Below are 20,841 nucleotides of genomic sequence, written 5' to 3' on the forward strand. Positions count from 1 at the left end.
TAAATTTTTGGGAGTGTTGAAAACATGCAGGCTGTCATGACAAATGCTCAGAAAGAAATCCCAGATTGAGACTTCCAGGCCAGCTATTATGACGCATGGCAGGACCATTAGCAATGGTGTAGTGATGCTCAAATGTGTTATTTTTAATAATATTCAATCTACGTAAACACTTCTTCAATAGACACTTTGAAAAAAAGTTGCTGCGCATGCGCGAGCACACCTCTCGCGAGCGCCCCCTATGTGGTTGGAAAGCTAGCAGACCACTCCCCACCTGGCTGCACATTCCGGCACACTCAGGCAAGCTCCCATGTCCAAGTTTCTGAATGCTATGCCAGCGCACTGCATCGTGTATGAATCTACGAATTATTGTGCAAACAATAATGTTGTTTTTGTTTTCCGGTTGTTTCTGTCCAAGTAGCGGTATCCATTAAAAAATAGTGTCATGGGTGAATGCCGTAAAGCGGTTGAATGTGGACAGCTCAGTGTGGTAACCAAATAAGCACTCAGGGATTCAGATTTGCAGCGAGCGCTTTATAACAGGTATACGTCACGAATTTTGGCCTGTAATGAGTCATTTGTATTAATATTTGCCCTTCTTCAATTTTAGGCCAGCCTTCAAACTTTTCTACCCGCTCTACGTGCTAACTGTTTGCACATACACCCAAACTTCTTGTCAGGCTACAGTGCAGCGGCACTGTCATAGCATGGATAAAGAGGCATGTGTCCTTAATGACAGCAAAGTAGGATTTCAGTGTGGCATACACGCAACGGCATTGGTTAGAGGTTTCAGAGCACGCTCTGGCGCTCGGTGTATACGCTCATAGCTCTGAACGCGCGGGCTCGCTCCGCCGGCGTCTCGCAAGCGTAAACAATGCGCATGCCAGCTAACACACGTGTTTTTATTGCGAGTGGAAATTAAAATCAGAGGCCGTATTTGGTAACGATTATTTTGAAAATCATGTCATACCATCTCGCATGTCGCTATGCTTTCGATAGCAGATAGATTGGTTACTTGATGCGACAAGTTATGACATAAATGCTATCTGTTGGAAAATATGGCACTAAGTCCGCGATCATTCTATGCTGCCACTCGAAGTGCGAGAAGTGAGCGATATGAAGCAAAGGCTTGCCGACGGAATGCAGCCTGCTTCGACAGCCGACGATGCAACAGGTTGTATGAGTTATAGCGCCTACTCAAGCCCCTCCAGTTCATTCCTGGGTTTCATTTTAGCTTTGTTTTAATACATACATGTAACAGTTTGCACAGCACTATGTGCATTGTAATGCATATAGTTCAGCTTCTACAACACTGCAGGAAGGGAAAAGCAAGAGTGAGTCTACAGACGTCAAATCCAATGGGGGCAGGTGCAAGCTGCCCGAACAAGACCCACTTGTGGGTCACTGGCGCTCAGAGTGAGCATAACATTTTGCACATACCACTCTTCTTTAAATTCCCAACCACAATGGGCCTGATGCACGATCACAGTTGTTGAGTGCAGGGAGCTCCACACCTGGTTGCTGGCGATCGAGCAACGCCAAGTCACAAGTCTATACCGAGCCCAAAAAAGAAAATGGAATGCAGTTTTCCTCCGTCGTTTTGACACGACGTAAGATGGCTAAATAAACAACACAGGCGTGATTTCACGCTATCAAACTTGATAGCAGAGGTAGCAACAAGGCGACGATGGGGAATGTTTGCCACACAAATACTCTCGCACCCAGCGCCCCGAACGCTTCCTCATGCCTACGGCAGAAGGCGCTCACTTTTTTCCAAAGTGTCCATTAAATGAGCTTTCTAGACTCAGTCTCATTAATTTCTGAACCTACCCTCTATAAGCTTCAGTTTTTGTACATATAACTCAGTGATATCCTTAACAATCCTCAACGAACAGACTGGATTTCTAGCATCCTAAAAAATTGCTCACAATACATTAGCTTTAATTCTGCAAACTCCTACACCGTTAGTGTATCGTCTGGCATCCCACAGGGCTTGGTTCATGGCCCTTTATTAGTAATTTCCTGCCTATATAAGTGACCTTGCAAATAGGCAATATAGCTTCCCAGGTCCATCCATACGACGACGACTGTGTGCTATATGATGAAATCAGATCCCCAGATGACCACCAGAGGCTTGATTAGTCATTCAGCATGTTCTGCACCTGATGTGAACCTGGCAAATGAGCATTAATTTCACCAAAACAGTAGTAATGTCCTTCACCAACAGCTGATCCCCATCATAGTTTGACTATTCATTCAATAATTGATCTAAATAGAGAGTATGTGAATAAATACCTTGGCACTGTTTTTAATGTACATTATGGTCAGAGCATAGTGCAGTATGTAGAAGTGTTAGGGTAAAGGGCAGTGATCATAAGTTAGTGAGGTCTAGGATTGCTCTGTTTGAAGAGCGGAAGAGCAAAATTAGTCAAGAAGGAACAGGCTAACCTAGATGGAGTAAGGGTAAAAGCAGACGAATTTAGGCTGGTGCTCACGAACAAATATGCAGCTTTAAAACAGAATGATGAAGATAACATAGAGGTAATGAATGAAACCCTAACTAGGTTGATTTCAAAAGCAACAATTCAAGTGGGGGTCAAGACACCAAAGCAACCAGTAAGTAAGCTCTCCCAACTAACAAATGACCTAACCAAGAAAAGAGATATGAGAGAGAATCATTGAACTGTCAAAGCTGATAAACAAGAGGGAAGTTGGTGATATTCAAAATTATAGATGAAGTTAGAAGGGCCTTGCAAGACATGTCCCAGGGTAAAGCGGCTGTAGGAGATGGAATAACCGTTGATTTAATTCAACAAGGAGGAGATGATATTACGTTTGAAAAGCTTGCGGCCCTTTATACGCAATGCCTCACGACTTCAAACATATTAGAGAGCTGGAAGAATGCCAACATTATACTAATCCATAAGAAGGGAGACATTAAAGAATTGAATTATAGGCCCATTAGCTTGTTTTTAGTACTGTATAAAATATTCACCAAGATTATTTCCAACAGAATCAGGGTGACACGACTTCAATCAACCAAGAGAACAGGCTGGCTTCATGAAGGGATATTCTACAATGGATCACGTCCATGTCCTTAATCAGGTAATTGAGAAATCTGCAGAGTACAATCAAACTCTCTATACGGCATTCATAGATTATGAAAAGGCATTTGATTCAGTAGAGATACCAGCTGTCATAGAGGCATTATGTAATGAAGGAGTACAGGAGGCATACATAAATATCTTAGGAAACATCTACAAAGTTTCCATAGCTACCTTGTTTCTCCATGAGTAGAAAATTACCGAATAAAAAAAGGGGCAGGCAAAGAGACACAATCTCTCCAATGCTAGTCACTGCATGCTTAGAAGTATTCCAGCTATTAGACTGGGAAGGCTTAGGAGTGAAGATCAACGGCGAATATCTCAACAACCTTCGGTTTGTAGATGACATTGTCCTGTTAACAACACTGGGGATGATTTGCAACAAATAACTGAGGTTAACCGAGAAAGGCTTGAAACTTAATATGCAGAAGACAAAGGTAATGTTCAATAGCCAGGCAAGGGAACAAGAACCATCATCACCAGTCAGCCTCTAGAGTCTGTGCAGGAGTATGTTTATCTAGGTCAATTACTCACAGGGGACCCTGATCATGAGAAGGGCACATACAGAAGAATAAAAATGGGTTGGAGTGCATATGGCAGACATTGTCAGAACCTGACTCAAAGCTTACCACTATCATTGAAAAGAAAGGTATACAATCAATGCATTCTACCGATGCTAACATGTGGGGCAGAAACTTGCAGGTTAACAAAGAAGTTCGAGAACAAGTTAAGGACCATGCAAAGAGTGATGGAATTAAAAATGTTAGGTGTAACAGTAAGAGACAGGAAGAGAGTGGTGTAGATCGGAGAGCAAATAGGGATATCCGGTATTCTAGGGTGCGATCTTGTATGCGTTCCAAAATTGAACGGAGGCGGTCCATTCTTTACATCACGAAATAGGCAGTCCGTTCCATTGCGTTCGTCCGATTGCAGACGACACAGAATGATTGACAGCAGATATCACGTTACAATTGAAGTCATGGCATTCGTCATGGTTCAAATTGACCAATCATGTGCGGCTCGGTGGAACGGACCACCTCTGTTATATTTTGGAACGTGTACAAGATCGCACCCCTAGTTGACATTAAAGGGGCCCTGAAAGACAGAGGAGCTCATACCCCTGACACACGGGCACTCTAAAGTCCTTTAGGTAAGGGGACATCTACCGGAAAGGCGTTCAAGTGCAGTGACACACGACAAAGGAGTATCTCCTTTATGGCAAAGTTCTTTTTCGGGAAAGGAGATCGTGCAACTACTTTTCGAGCGGAAAAGGAGTTACTCTCGCACACAGCGTGCACAATTCGTCAATAGAAGGAAACCTGCCACACAACTACGGTGCCCATAGGTATTTTTTTTTACCTTGCGAAAACATTTTAATTGTTAGCGGTAATACAATTTGTCGAATAGTGAAGATTTCCTCTAGCTATACTCTCAAACGCTCGCATAACGTCGCTAGTGCCACCATGTTGAATTCTGGCAGTGTTGTCGTCGTTTGCTGCGCGCATATGGTGTGTTCACATCGCGAGATGGAGACTGAACAATCAGCGCCCGCAGGAAATACCCAGAAGAAACCACAGTTGTTGGAATAACATATTGAATGAAACGCGTTACGCCTGCGCGCACAAAGGAAGGGACAAAAAAGACGTGAAAAAGGACGACAGAAACGTGGGCATCACCAGAATAAACAGCACGCACAGCAAAACACCGGCTGCACATAGTTGCTGGACCAAGTTAAATGGCTGCTAACAACGCAAAAATGCGAATAAAATAAACGACTATAAGCATTATTAGCCATCAACAATGAAAAATATATATTTTTAGGTTCTACAGTAGCTAAGTGTAATTAAATACGCAGCTTTTTAAGAATGTTTTCTCTCTTGTGGCTTTAACAGTCAGCGCTATTTTTCTTGCGGCGTTCATCTGAGGAACTACATAAAGAAGTTCAGTACGGTGCCGTGTGTCATCGGCGCAACTGCTTTCTGCAAAGGGTCCTTCAGAGTAGCAAAAGGGGTTTACTGGAAAGGACTTTAGTTTTGCCCGTGTGTCAGGGGTATAAGGCACATAGTACAGCATGAACTTTTCGTGCCATGTGTTGTATCGCTCCTTTTCTTTGTATGTCCAGTCTCTGGCTGTCTTTCCTGGCTGAGTATACTCTACCTACTCAGCCAATCTCAATTGGGTAGTCAGGAAAAGTAAAACTTCAATTGGAGGTAACAACGAAGCTAGCCTTCAGTGCTTGCTAGCACTCTACTCAAGATAACGACACAAAATTCGCAATTTGGTCAACTTGGCACCAAAGTTTTAAATGACAACAGCAATGAAAACAAGAAGCTTCTCTCTGGTTGTATAATGTTCCGATAAGTCCCGGCTGTTTTAACGATGTCTCAAACAACTGTAGATGCTCATAAGTGTGTGTCATTTTGGTAATAGTGTTCGACTAATACCAAGTGCAACTTTATTTTCCCCACTGTGAGTTGCTTGAATCCATCAGCGTTCCCACAGCGTATGTACAAATTATTACGAGCAATCCTTTCCGCTGTGTGAGGTTCTTGCTCACACAAGAGCAGTTGATTTCAGAAAAACCTTCGACCGAAGCTTGACTAGCAGTTCTAAACTCTTAAATTTTGAACACCTCCTGTGCAAGTGTCCTTATTCATTACTGTACAATATTGTGTAGCACTCCACATTACTGAACAGCACTGTACATGAACTAAACAAAGTGCTTGTAGGCTTCAGCACCAGTTGAATGCACACTAGACCGCTTAGCTTGCACAGAAAGGCTGATCAAATGCAATAATAAAGTATAAGGAAGCTTCTTCTGCATGCTCCCTGACCTAACTACCACTGCTTTGCGAGCAAAGAATGCAGTGAAGAACGAACCAGGTGCCTACTGCATTAAGTAAAAACAAATGCTCCCTGTGTAATAGGAACTAACCCATTTTAAAAATTATGGAGTTTTACGTGCCAAAACCACTTTCTGATTATGAGGCACGCCGTAGTGGAGGGCTCCGGAAATTTCGACCACCTGGGGTTCTTTAACGTGCACCTAAATCTAAGCACACGGGTGTTTTTGCATTTCGCCCCCATCGAAATGCGGCCGCCATGGCCGGGATTCAGCAGCCCAACACCATAGCCACTGAGCAACCACGGCGGGTAACTAACTCATTTTCACATATGTGAAGCTACTGCTTTCTTGCATAGCATGGGCATCACTATGGCTAGTATTTACACCAATAAATCTTCAAAATTTTTTAGCGTCATCTGACTTACAAAAGTTGGGAGCTAGGTGCATATTTTGTATATTTCAGATTTTGTTTGCTCTCAGCACTTATACTAAAATGGCAAATTGCACTTTCATTCGTGTTCCTTGAGGTGCTTCTTTGAAGTTTCACTGGCCCAACCAGGAGCGTCTTCTCCAAGTCCCAGCAACAATGTAGTGTGGCACTTCATAGAGGACCCAGATGCCGAGTAACCACAATATTTTAGCAAGATCCGTATATGTCACAGCTTCACCCTAGCCATCAGTGCGCACATCAAGTGAACTGGGTAACTTCTGTCTCCCTCTCTTTCTCCTACTCGAGCAGGTTATCATCAGTGTTGGTGCTGATGTCTTCACAACAATAATGAGGGGGGATGGCCAACGAAATTCCTAAATGTGCAGAAAGCAATGTATGAAGGACTGCAGAGGACATAATGAAAATGGGGATGGGGGGGGGGGGGGGGGTAATTGAGTAATTCCTTAATTACTTTCAGGGGTAGTAATCGGTAACTGTAATAAATTACATTACTGAATGAAGTAATTGTACTTAGTTACCTTTTTTTCTGCTATGTCCACAAGTCTGACCACAATGCAAGCAAATTTATGGCACCAGTATCAGGCGAGGTTTCGCGTGAACCACTGAGTTGCAGATGACGCGCCGCACGCACTGTCTTTGGCTCTGAATGCACTTGCGCAAATAGTTCTCTCGGAGGAGGCATCTGGAACATCGTGGAGCACGGCTGTGTGCTCACATGTTTTCCCCTAAGAGTGGGTTAGCTGTACATATGGTAACTAGCAAAGCACTTCGAAAAGTTGGATATGTAAAGCGCACGCTTTCTGCTGCTCTTCAAGATATGAAGCTACAATTGTATTATACGTTTATCCAAACAATACTTGAGTATGCCTCTGCTGTTTGGTGCCCCTTAAACCAGTGTGATGAGTGATAATGAAATGGAGTTCTTGCAGGAAAAATTATTATGCTTCATGTGCCACAGATACGACCGCAGCTTCTCACCCTCTGCTGCTCTTCCTTCCTAGAACTTGACCGCACTCTTGGCCTGACGCAATGTGGACTCTAACATTTTTTCACATTATCATTAATTCTTCCTTTTAACTATCAAGCAGTACACACTTAACAACGCTAGCGGAACTTCTACCAGAAGTTATCACGAGCTTAATCTGAAAACATTCCATTCATATCATGTTTAGATACACAGTTTTTATCCCAGAACACTTGACCTTTGGAATTCCTTACATGGTAGTGACCTAGTGATAATTACACGGTAGTGATCATCCTCTTAATGGTTTTATTCTGCACTTGATACATGTCATGTTCACCGATATATATATATATATAAATTTATTTTCTAATGAATCCTTCACCAGGCCCCATAGAAAATTTTGGTTATACGCTGGAAGTTGTTACATGTCCTCTAGGGAGCATTCTCCCATAATAATTTTTGAAATTGGCTCATTAAGAGCCAAGATAGAAATATTTCAGTGCTGTGAACTCATGATTTCAGGAGCTGAGCTCCACTGCCAAGCAAGACACTCTCCCACTTGCCCTGTCTAGCCTCCGCAAGCGAAATTTCTTGCCTGCGTTCTCCCATACCACACCTCGACGATCGCGTGACACATACATCACAGGCCCCTCCATTTATTTATTTTTTCTCCTTGTTTTTTTTTACGGTGCGGCACATTACCGCTGACGCCGTCCCGTGTGAGCTGTTGCGATTGTCTTGTTCTGTGCAGCGCACAATTTTGCATGCTACCTGACTAGAGGTATAAGTCAGTGCTATACGAATACTGAGGCAGACACAAGCAGATCACAGAGCATGATCCCGCACTAGAACACGATAGAAAAAGAAATAGTTTCGGTGTCTGCACGTGTGACTGCACAACGTGGGAACAAGCAGACAAGACGGAAGTACATCTGTCTTGCTGTGGTGCAAAGTAAAACAAAAACACATGGACGTTCAGTTTGTGTCTTATTATTTCTCTAAACTTTAATTCATCTATTCAAGCAACAGATTACACAAATAACAGATGTTGCCTCGAATAATTCTCGAAGTCTGTGTCACCACGATTGACGTCACAGCCGAAACACATGTATGTAGGCGCACGAGCATGTGTACGTCATCCTCCAGCTTGGAGCGGGGCGGCCGCGAGAATGGAAAACACCGTTCGGTTTGAAATTTCAGATCCTTCCGCAGCATGTAGCGATGTAATACTTGTAATACTTTGCAGACACAATCGTTATTGCGCAATGTATGCTCTGCGCTTGTCAGCTCAAAATGGCCATACCTGGTGAGGGGCCCTTTAAACATTCATGTTGTTTGTTGCTGAATCATTCTTTGTGAGTTCTCTGTTGTATCCGCTCTTGCTATAGCCCTTGTAGGGCTGCAGTATGTAAAATAAATAAATATGCATTGGCAGTAAGATTTCCACTTCATTTCGATGCTGTTACTTCAGTGTGAACTACTGCTGTTGTTTGCCATGTAAGATTAGAATACTACAGAACAGAAAACCTAAGCTGTACTGGTGACTGATGTTGTACAGCCAGAATTATTTTACCATGCAGGTATCTTGCCAGCTAGCAGCAAAGGACTACAACTAGTAAGTAAATATTATTAATTGTGCAGCACTCAGCCTGAAGCTGGATGAGTTGTAATTTAGTTATTACCTTAATAAAATTATTAGCATATCTTAAGCTACTGGGAAATAGACTTCCAAGGAGAAGCTACTCAACTTTGATGCAATAAGAAAATATAAACAGCCAGGAAGCAGTTTTAATGAAAAACAAGTGGAGCTGTGGAGTGTTGCAGCAACAAAGCCATAGCTTCTCTATAGCAGTGGGAAACATTCTGTAAGTGTCACTGTTTTAACCCTTTAACTCCCAAGTCCTTTCATGAAAAATTGTAAAAATTTTCTCCAATTTTATTTTACTCCAGCAAATGCTTGCAAATTATATCCAGATTTGAAAAATATAATACATGTGCAGTTTGCTTCTTATATATACTTGAATTAATGAAAGACAGTTGCTCTAAAAAAAAAAAAAAAAAAAGCTTTCCTTCAACATGCATCTCAGGCTCTAATGTAGTTATCTCAATAGATGATAGCAAAAGGAATGGAAAGCATCAAAGATTATGCTGAAGCGCCAAAACTGATATGAACGGCAAGAACTGAGTGAATTCACAAGCGTGAACTCGGTTCACAGGCTGGGCCCTGGGTGAGTACAGCTTATCCTTGGCAATATCAGTACAAACAACTAGGACAAACGCAACCTGGGATTCATAGTTAAAAGGTAATATCCATTTCAGTATTAGTCATATCAGCAGAAACGTAAGTATTTGGGCTGGTTGGTTCATCACTTGAGCAAAAACATAAAATAACAGGACACGAGAAAAAGCATTGTCTGTCCCTTTCTTATGTCCTGTCCTGTTATTTTGCACTGTTTCCATTTCAGTCATAACAGTTGTGTGTACCTAGTAGCAGTGTGACAGAGGCCTAATAATGTAAGTAAAAGTACCAAATTATGGGAGTCGTGCTCATGTTGAGCCATGTGTACTGTCTCATCTTTGCATATTATTTACAAACTAGGGTACAGTAAAAAAATATTAAATCACCTACCACAACCTGCTCTATCACAACACAAAACTTTCTGTGTTTTGCCTATCTATACTACCCGAATAACACATATGAAATCTTAAGGGGGCATAGAGGCTGAAAAACAGAACTTTATGTTTAAAACATTTTTTAGATTTTGGTTAGAAAATTGCATTATATCCACAAATACATCTGGCAAGATACTGACAGACAGACTGACTGAGGGACACAATACCCTTGTGCGTTAGGCAAAGTAAGCTTCATTATGCAAATGAGAGAGGTGAGGCGTGCAGACAGGACACAAGAGAAAAGAAGTGGACAACACGAACGCCGAACTTCTCTACTCTTGTGTCCTGTCTGCACGCCTCACCTCTCTTTTTTGCATAATGAATCCTTACCAACTAGCTCAGCTTTCTGTCGTTCTAAGCAAAGTAAGCTTCACTTTAAAAGTGAGTTGGGTTTGAAAAAGGAAACTTTTGATGTAAAGATAGGAAGCAGGTGTTATGGCTAGTGGTTCCGGAAGTGTGCAGTCACTTTGTCGTAAAACATACACAGAGAGGTACCATAAGCTATATATACAGGGTGTTTCACGTAACTTGTGCCAAGGATTTGAAATAAAGTTGTTTGCCGTCATGTGGCGCTCCTTAGAGTATTTTTTATAGGCCACTTAATTAGTTATTAGCTAAGATGCCCGCAGCTCTGGGCATCGGCTTCACAGCGCATCAGCATCTTCGACGGTGGCACACGGAAAGGAAACGCCATTGTCCCTGATAAGCGATGGGCGCGATGCACGGTTGAGAGCACTGTAATAGGCACCCTGCAATGAAATTTGCCTGTACATATTGTGCCACCTAGCACCGGCGGTGAGCACCTGCGAGTAGGCCCTCACTGCATTTCACCATTGCCCATGGTGCGCCCAGGCACACCTGAAAGCCTGCTTTTCCAATTTTTCAATGGATTCACCGCGGCCTCTTGACAGCTCCTCCGTGAAAAATGTGAACAAAAAGAACAAGCGCAGATACTGCTGCGTTAAGCATTGTCACAACCGCAAAGGGGATATGGGCATCACATTGTACCGCTTCCCTTCAAAACCGTGGGAAGCAACCGGCGGCCGAAGTGGATCATCGTGGTTCGTGTCACTCTTGCGAATTTCTGTTAAACGAACTAAGACATAAATGCAAGAAGAAAAAAAAAAGAGCCAGCAACGGCATCCGTAAGAACGCACAATAAAGCGACAACTGCATAAAAATGCGTGAACTGAATCCCACTGTTGTAAATTGGTTTAGATAGTTCTTCAGCTGGGTGTACTGGGTGTGCACAAAAGACTGATTTAAATCTGACTTGGTCTAGCTACCTCGCGCATAAGGCCAACGACGCGGAGGTTCAGGCCCACGAGGCAGAGAAGCGACAACATTGACGTCAACGTAAACACTGGGGCTGCGCATTTCAGGGTTGCATAAGTGGTGTTCTTTATGAGTATTTTATGAACATCTCATTTTTTGATCATTTTCAGTCACTTACGGGCAGTTTTTCAGGAAATTATGGCCACATCTGTACAATCAGAATAATTGGTCGGAATTCGGGAGTCTCCCGGATAAATCGGGAGAGTTGGCCAGTATGCAAATGACAGTTGAAAAAGTCCACAGCCATATTTGCTCACTTAAGTGGCATAAAATAATTATTTGTTAACTCACTTTGAGTTCAACATTGTAAGCGTGCTTGCTTTGTTATGACAAACACTTTGCGACCTGCGGTGGCTGCTTAGTGGCTGTGGTGTTGGGCTGATGAGCACGAGGTCGCGGCATCAAAGCCTGGCCACGGCGGCCGAATTTCAACGGGGGTGAAATGCAAAAACGGCCGTGTACTTAGATTTAGCTCCACGTTAAAGAACCCCAGGTGGTCCAAATTATTCCGGAGTCCCCCACTACGGCGTGCCTCATAATCAGATCGTGGTTCTGGCCCCTAAAACCCCATAATTTAATTTAAGCACTTCGCTGCAATGTCTGTGCTATTTACTTATGCGACACGATATACATGGTTGTAGTCGTAAATTTGACATTCTTTCTCAAGCGTCACTGGTCCAAAATTAAGAGATGGTCATTTTAGGGATCGCCCGACATTTGTAGGCAGGCGTGAGTAAGAGCGGGCACGAGAGAAAATCTGGGGGATTTTGCTCCTTGAATATTGAGGGCAAGGACTTACGGAGTCGCCATCTGTCGGAAGAGCCTCCCTTGCGTAATTTAGAAAGACTAACATGTTTCAAACGAGCACCCCAAAAGCATGCCTCCATAGCAGTGGCCGCCTCGGTGTTTCGTGGAACTGACACGGTGGCGCTCATGGCTGAGCCGATCGCTGCGCCGCCTGACCATTGAATGTAAACCATACGATAGCGCACAAGTGCAGTCACATGCTTTTAGTTCATATTTCGCGGGCTTTCTTTAAACGCCGAAAAAGAAAGACTTGATGCAGCACGTATACGTTGCCACAAACAAAAATTGAATTGGTTGTTTCTCAATCCCCTCTACAACGTAACGAAACGCACTTGGCCGTAAAGATAATAAAAAAATTAATTATTCAGAAATTTTAACAACTAATTACCGTAAAATTCCAGCTTCATTTGTAGTCTTCCCGTGAGCGCCCAATGCGAGACATCCCACTGACCTTCGGCTGCCTTCGAGTCCTGACTGGACCCTTGATTTCAAGCAAACAACCGCATTTCCAAATGTAAGTCCTGGAACCATTACACCTTTCCACATACCCCGGAGCATCTCGTACCTATTGTATCCCCATAGCACTCTGCATTTCATTAGGGCCACATTTCTCTTCCCTTCACTGTTGTTTTTTTCTGTGTTTTCATATATCTATTGCCTTCGTTTATCCATATACCAAGGCATTTATATTCTTTTACTCGAGGTATTTTCTGACCCTTTATTGTCATTGTCTCTGCTGTTTTCATTTCATTGTATACCGTAACACCCGATTTTTTTTTACGCTAAATTTCAGACCTAACTTATCGCCTTCCTGTCCGCAGATATTAGCCAGACGTTGCATGTCACTTTGCTTGTTAGCTAGCAACACAATGTTGTCCTCATAAAACAAACCTGGAAGCTGCTGCTCTACTACTGTACCCACCTGTTTGTATGAGAGATTAAACCCGATATTACTTCCTTCTAGTGTCCTTTCTATCCTCACCCTGTAAATCATAAACAGAAATGGGGATAAAGGGCACCCCTGCCTCAGTCTCTTATTGATATTGTTACGGAAGGATAAAAGAAGGGGAAGGAAGCAGAAGTTTGTGAGACACTGGCTGCTGTGTGCTGGTCAGCCATTTTTAACTACACTGACTCTAATTGTGTATATATTGTTAATACAGTCTTTCTATACTCCCAACATCCCCGTAATATATTAGTGGGAGGTGCTGCGTACCACGGCTGGGAATGGAGCTCCGCAGTGGATGTCGCATCACCGTCCCCACTATGAATGGCGGTGAGCATGCGAGACCAACATTGTTGCCGCCTCTAACGTTACCGTCGACAGCTACGTCGCTGTCCCCTTTGGTTGTGGTTGTGCAACCCAAAGGATCCTGGAAATTTCTGCGGGACTGATGGCGCCAACGTTGAGGAGTGGGTGGCTACGTACGACTGCATGAGTGGAATCAACAGATGGGACCCTACGCTTATGCTAGCTAACCTGTTGTTCTACCCAAGAGGCACGGCAAAGGTGCGGCACGAAAACCATGAAGAGGAGCTAACCAGCCGAGACCAATGCAAAGAGAAGTTGACAGAGTTGTTTGGCAAACCAGCCGGCCGTAAAATTGATGCAAAGCAGGAACTGGCCTCCCGTGCCCAATCCGCCACAGAGTCCTCTGTCTCGTATATCCAGGACATGCTGGCCCTTTGTCGTAAAGCCGATCACGACATGACAGAAGCTGAGAAGGCCGGGCACGTGCTGAAGGGCATTCCTGACGACGCCTTTAATCTGCTCATGTGCAAGAGCTGCTCGACAGTGAAAGCTGATGCTATCATCAAAGAGTGCCGACAATTCGAGCAGGCCAAAAGCTGACGTGTCTTGCAACTATTCGCCAGACTTCCCAATATTGCCGCAACATCGGCATGTGAAGATCAAACCACACAGCAGCATGCGTCGCTATCGGAGGACGTGGTGCAAATTGTTCAACATGAACTGGATGCGATAGCGCCCACAGCTTTCTATTCACGTCGCAGCTTTCACAGCTTTCAGTTCCCCTCGTACAAGCCATCGTTCGCCAGGGACTTGAAAACATTGGTTTACATTCTGTCTGTACTGTCACCAACCCCAGCCAGAGCCAATGAATGCCCTTCTACTATTTTCGCTCCACCCCGATGCTTCTCTTCGCGTTATCGCAACCCAAGTGAGTGGAGACGGACGAGCATTTCACCTGTCGCCGCATTGGTCATGTCATCCAATACTGTCGCAACTTGTGGCCCTCAACACTCACGCGCTGACCAACCTGAGCCATTTTGATGGAAATGCAATGCTCCTGCGACATTTGAATGTATGATGGACTCTCTTCTGCGAGGCTACAAATGGACCACCTGTCTTTGTTACCTTGACGATGTCATTGTTTTTGCTCCCACGTTCGGCAGCCACTTTACCCGACTCGCTGCCATTCTTGCAGTCTTCTGAAAAGCTAACCTCTAACTGAACTCCACGAAATGTCAATTTGGGCGCCGTCAGATTACCATGTTGGGACACCTCTTTGACGAATCCAGTGTACTACCGGATCTGGAAAAAGTTTGCGCCGTTCGCAGTTTCCCTGTGCCACGTTCTGCTTCTGACGTGCGCTCCTTCGTCGGCCTGTGTTCGTACTTTCGCCGTTGCGTCAAAAACTTCGCCGATGTTGCTCAGCCTTTGACAGATCTAAAGAAGAACACACCATTCTCATTGGGACAGGCTCAGCAGGCTCACGCATTCACCGCCTTTATTGGGTTTCTGACCACCCCTCCCAGACTTGCCCACTTTGATCCGTCTGCACCGTACGAAGTCCACACTGACGCAAATGGCCATGGCATCGGCGCTGTTCTCGCCCAACAACAGAATGATACTGAGTGCGTGATAGCATATGCCAGCCACCTGCTGTCACCTGCCGAGAGAAATTACTCCATCACCGAGCAGGATCGCTCGGTGATCCTGCTCAGTGATGGAGTTTAGTTTGGGATGCCACTAAGTTCCAGCCATATTTGTATGGCCGCACTTTTTTGGTCGTTACAGACCACTATCCACTCTGCTGGCTGTCTTCTCTCCAGGAATTTTCATTTATTGTCAATTACAAATCTGGACACCTCCACAAGGATGCTGACTGCCCCTCTCGTCACCCCGTGGATCCTCCTGATCCTGCTGCACATGATCGGTGACCTGCGTGTTGGCTTTTACTGAAATGACCGACATGCGTGCTGAACAACACGACAAATCCTTACAGTCCATCATCGCCGGACTGCAATCTGGCAGCACCGACGGCACATGCCGCATGTTCGTGCTGCATGACGGCATCCTCTACCGCCGCAATATCAACCCTGATGGCCCTGAGTTGCTCCTTGTCCTCCCTCGCCATCTGCGATCCGTCGCTCTTAAACAACTTCACGATGCACCGATGGCGGAACACCGTGGAGTTTTGCATACATACGACCGTGTACGACGCCAGTTCTTCTGGCCAGGTCTCTACCGCTCTGTGCGTTATGTTGCATGCAACTTGCGAACTGTGCCAGTGCCAGAAGAAACCTCCCCTGCCACCTGTCGGACGACTCCATCCAATTGAAGTTCCATCTGAACCTTTCTTTCACGTAGGCCTTGACCTGCTTCGCCCTTTTCCGACGACGACTAGAGGGAATAAGTGGATCGCTCTCGCTATTGATTACGCGACATGCTACGCAATTACAAAGCCGTTGCCGACTAGTTGTGCAACAGACGTTGCCGATTTCCTCCTCCACAATGTCATTCTCCACCACGGTACACCTCAACAGTTACTTACAGACCGCAGCCGCTCGCTCTTGTCACGAGTTGTCAACGACCTTCTCCACTCTTGTACCCCTAAGCACAAGCTGTGCACCGCCTACCATCCACAAACGAATCGTCTTACGAAACATCACAACTGAACACTCACAGAGATGCTGTCGATGCACATCTCCAATGATCACCGCGACTGGGATGCCATGCTGGCCTGCGTGACATTCGCGTATAATTCATCCCTGCATGACACCGCAGGATATTCACCCTTTTATCTTTTGTATGGTCGCGACCCCACAGTGCCGTTTGACACCATCCTCCCTTCTGTGCCACGTGTTGCAACTGAGTACGCTCGTGAAGTCATCGATCACACTCACATAGCGCATCAAGTCACCCGATCTCGTTTATAAGCCGCGTAGCAAATACAAAAAGAGCTTTATGACTGGTGACATCGCAATGTTAAGTTCGCCCCAAGTGCTTGGGCGCTCATTTAGTCACCATGTCGTCGGGTCAGCCTCTCCCAGAAGCTTGTCTCTCGTTACACAGGGCCTTATGAAGTCCTACGTCAAGTTAAAGACGTCAATTACGAGATTTTGCCGTTACAGTTTAATCCATCCTTAAGTCCGACACCTGTTGACATCGTGCACATTTCGCGGCAGAAGCCATACTTCACTTGCAATGTTTCGCCTACCATGCACCGAGACGGCGCTTCAGCACCCGGGAATCCTGTTATGGAAGGATAAAAGAAGAGGAAGAAAGAAGACTGCGAGACGGTGGCTGCTGCGTGTTGTTGCTGGTCAGCCATTTTTAACCCTTTGAGGGTCAATGACGTAAATATATGGCGTCACGAACAAGTCCCAAAATGGTTGATGCCGTATATTTACGGCGCCGTCTGTATGTTTAAAAAGCCCGCCAATTTCCTAACTTTTTCTTTTTTGTCATGTGCTGCCACTATGAGGGAATACAGGGAATTTTTTTCGCGTGCCTCCCTCTCTTTGTTTTCGTTGCATTGTTTGTTTTAGAGCTAGTTTGCTCCCGCGCCTCTATATACTACCTACCGCTGGCACATTGGTGAGAGCGCGGGTGGGCGACGGTTCGGGTTTTGTTCCACAGGCGGTGTAAGTTTCTTGCGCTTGCAAAACTGATGGCTAACTCGTTAATAATTGCTCAAAGGGCGACTGCCTCTTTCTCGCTCGTTTAGTGCTCACAGGGGTGCGCATAGGAAGGATGTAGCCATGCATCCGTTTCCGTTGCCTTTTTTTTTTTTTTGACACTCGCGAAAACTAATTGTTTCTGGTTGGAAATAAGATTAAGATTAGCGGAAGTTTTTCACACGTGCTTTTTTGACGGGCACAGAACCACACAGATTCCTTGAGTGCGCGCACCTACGCAGTTCGATTACGCTATGGATGTATATATTAGTGTAAGAGCAGGAACATTTGAGTCTTGCAAAATATTCTCGTGTGTGCATTTTTAAGGCCTTGAACTATGTGTATAAAAATGCATCATATCTATAATCCTTATAAGTTTATTTCCTTTTTTATTGTTATTATTCATGAATGAAGAATACTTATATACCAACGGAAATATTTTTTTCTTACTTTACGGTCACTCTAGAAAAATTGCAGTAAATGTTTTTCGAAATAAGTCCCTAAGATGAATTGGAATTTGCAATAAAAGAAATCGACCCTCAAAGGGTTAACTACACTGACTCTGCTTCTGTGTATATTGTAAATACCGTCTTTCTATGCTCCCAACATCTTCGTAACAAAATCAACTGCCTCCTCACTCGTCATCCCTTCCCATTCAACGCAAACGGTATTTTCTAGTTAAATCTCTCTCAAAAGCTGTAGACAACTGTCGCCTAAGCCTTCCCTTTCCATAATATCCCACGAAATGTTGCAGTCTACGTTGTAATATGCTCCTGTAATGTCTAAAGAGGCCACATATAGTGGTCTCCTTTCTACTCTTGGCATTTCAATACACTGAGTAAGGACAAATAAGTTATCATCCAAATGCCTACCTATTCTGAAGCCATTCTGAAGTTCTTCCAAAATGCCATTATTCTCTGCCCATACTTGCAGCTTTAACTTAACTGCCTGCGTTGCTAACCTGTATATTACCAATGTAATTGTCAACGGTTTATATGAATGAATTCTACCTTTCTCCCCCTTACCTTTATAAATTAAATTCATTCTACTTTGTCACCAAGTGTCTGATATTCGTGTATCTTTTAGACTTTCTTCTACTGCTTTCAATAGAGGTTCCTTACTTTTTGGTCCTAGTTCATTAATCAGCGTAACGGGAACCTCGTCTAGCCCTGTGGTTGTGCACTTCGGAATTTCTCTTCGGCTTTCTTCCAGTTTAAATTTGTCAGCACCAGCTCCTTTTCCATCTGGTTCTTTTTCATGCCCCTTTTTTCTTCAACTACAACCTCATCATTGCTTTGGAAAGATTCGGATGTTATTGTTCGGATGTAATTTAATGCCGCATGCCCTTCCAGTTTGTTTCCATCTTCGTCTGGGATATGTTGTTGTATTGTTTCAGACTTCCTGCCTAATAATTTGATGTGGTTCCGAAATATTCTAGGTGCGGCCTTTTTTTTTCTCATGTGTTTCTGACAACCAACATTAACTTTCACCTTTTATCTTTACTTGCACCAGTATTTGAACCATACAGCCGTACCGGGATAGCACCCCCACCCCGCTTTGCCAGTAATTTCGACTTGCTCGCAATTTTACGGTAAGCAGAATGTAAAAAATACTCTAAGGAGCGCCACATGATAGCAAACCGTATCTGCCATTAGTTTCATTCAGCTGTGGCTAACCACTTTTTTTTTAATCCTTGGCACAAGCTACGTGAAACACCCTGTATATAAACATTACATCAGCAAATACTATATCTGGTAAGATACTGACAGACCTACCAAGGGACATGACATCATGGTGGGCTAAGCAAAGAATGCTTTGCTTTAAACGTGCGAGGGGTTTAAAAAATAAAACAGTTGATGTAGAGATGGGGGAGTAGTTGTTATGGCTAGTGGCTTTGGAAGTGTGCAGTCCCTTGATGGCAAAATACCCACAGTGAGGTAGCATTAGTTGAAAGTGACGACATAACGGTAGCAGAAAGAGCTCACGAGACACACTGCACAAAGTTTTACGGACTGCGAATTATATTTTAAACCAGCTTGGGCCAATACACACAGCACCATCCATCACCAGCAAAAATGAGATGTTGCCACATGTTATTACATAATTATACTACCTTGGCACATTATAATGAAATGCTGAACGTTTCAACAAAGTACCTGTGTATTCTGTTAAGCATACTTAGGCAGGGATAACGTAATGAGTCTATTCTAATTTTTTCCTTCTTTTCATGCATTGTCAGTGGTCTGAGCGGTGCTCCGCCTTACATTACCAGGATCGGCCAGTCGTGAACGGTAGATGGTAAGAAAGGAATAGAATCTAGCGAAATGAATCTTTACATTTTGCCAGCACTCAAGTGTCAGTGAAGTAGTCCTTTAAAATAGTGCCGTAGATTTATATACATCATTTTTCCATCAACATTGTTATCTTTGCGCAGACGGACACCAAAATCGTGATACTATCACTGGCCGTCCAACTAAACTTCATTAAATAACTTCTTGTGAATTGAAGCCAGTTAGTGCTCAACACTCACTTTGTACGTATCCCAAAAGTAACACAAGTTTCGAGATATCAGTCTGCAAGCTTGTGCCGAAACGGAGACGTATTATCGGACGATCACTTTTGGTGATTCTATCGCCTTCACGTGACACAGTGCTCAACTAGCCAATCAGCTCATCCGGTTTTACTCGACCAGCCAATAAGCATGCACTGAAAGTGATACTGCCAAAAGTGATCATGCGAGAATAAGTCCCATGTAGTATTTGCATTCTCCTTACTTTCTCAGAAAGCCTTGTTTACTGCCCTTGCTCTACTTTTCCTAACAACCTCCTTGCTCATTTCCACTTGCTTATGCTCCACACTCAGCCTGAGCAAGATAAAATTGCGTTGATGAGCATTCGTTAAGCATGTGCTGGTGGCATCAGTTAGTATGAGGTCGGGTCACGCGATGGCATAACTTTCAAAGCGCTGCCTAACTTTTGCGAGTAAAGCAAGATAAAATGAGCAGACTTGTACGTAACAAGTTAAATGTAATTAATTACTTGTAATACATTACATTTATGGACAGTTCTGTAACTGGGCGAAGCTTATGCGTTCTCCAAGTTTTTGTTTAGTCGCGCGGCCTGCATTGCCGGCACTGCATTTTGGATCTCGCAATGGTTTCGAGTTCCGATGCCGCACGAGCACAACCACGCAAGAACGCTCATGTTCGGTGAGTTAAGACTTCACTCTTTCCATTGTCATTGGATAGTTTCCCGCCTAATATCCCCGTCCGGTACGTTAATACACCGCGCACATCTAGCGAGTTTTTTGTGTTGCTGCTGATGTACTCAAAAGAAAACGAAGGAAGATGACCGACGACAATTCTGAAAAGCAACTGTTAGTAAAATCGTACAAAAACTGAAAATACATACCTGAAGGATACACCGACGAGTAATTCCCACTGGAAGTATTTCCTAGTAGCGGAGACGCTTCGGCGTACGCCATTTCCAACGACTAGGCGCTACAACACGTGCCGCAAGTGCCGGGCGAGGCCACAGAACACCTACATAAACATAGAATGAAGAACTACATAAACTTAGAAAAGGGAAACTGTACCTTCCACCTGCCTTCCACAGTGCAACGGAAATAATATAGAATTTCAGATTAGTATGAAAATAAAAGTAGCGGTGGCGTTGTGAACTAAAGTATGCGACCTAGAGATGGCGCTGGCAAAATGAAAATGAAATAAGCTAGGGTAAAGCTA

General features: G+C 44.0%; 1 protein-coding gene and 1 long non-coding RNA gene across 3 annotated transcripts in view; one reads left to right on the top strand and one right to left on the bottom strand.

The window, feature by feature from the left end:
• Positions 1–20,777, bottom strand: part of LOC126544037 (type 2 phosphatidylinositol 4,5-bisphosphate 4-phosphatase-like) — a 98,539-nt gene extending 77,762 nt beyond the window's left edge. Inside the window, exons 1-2 of one of the 2 annotated variants that reach the window (XM_050191225.3) lie at positions 20,694–20,777; positions 20,510–20,640 (exon numbers count right to left, since the gene is read on the bottom strand). In XM_050191225.3, coding sequence (XP_050047182.1) covers positions 20,510–20,582 — 73 coding nt within the window. In that variant the 5' untranslated portion in view covers positions 20,583–20,640; positions 20,694–20,777. Of the gene's footprint in view, positions 1–20,509 lie in introns of both variants that reach the window. The other variant, XR_008608710.2, reaches the window with a different exon arrangement.
• LOC129380575 (uncharacterized) overlaps positions 1–20,841 on the top strand; it is a 31,911-nt gene that overhangs the window by 3,037 nt on the left and 8,033 nt on the right. Inside the window, exons 2-4 of the long non-coding RNA XR_011893188.1 lie at positions 3,011–3,102; positions 8,942–8,976; positions 9,827–9,875. This is a non-coding gene — a long non-coding RNA (uncharacterized lncRNA). The remainder of the gene's footprint in view (positions 1–3,010; positions 3,103–8,941; positions 8,977–9,826; positions 9,876–20,841) is intronic.

This window comes from Dermacentor andersoni, chromosome 1, assembly GCF_023375885.2.
Source record: "Dermacentor andersoni chromosome 1, qqDerAnde1_hic_scaffold, whole genome shotgun sequence".
Classification (NCBI taxonomy): domain Eukaryota; kingdom Metazoa; phylum Arthropoda; class Arachnida; order Ixodida; family Ixodidae; genus Dermacentor; species Dermacentor andersoni.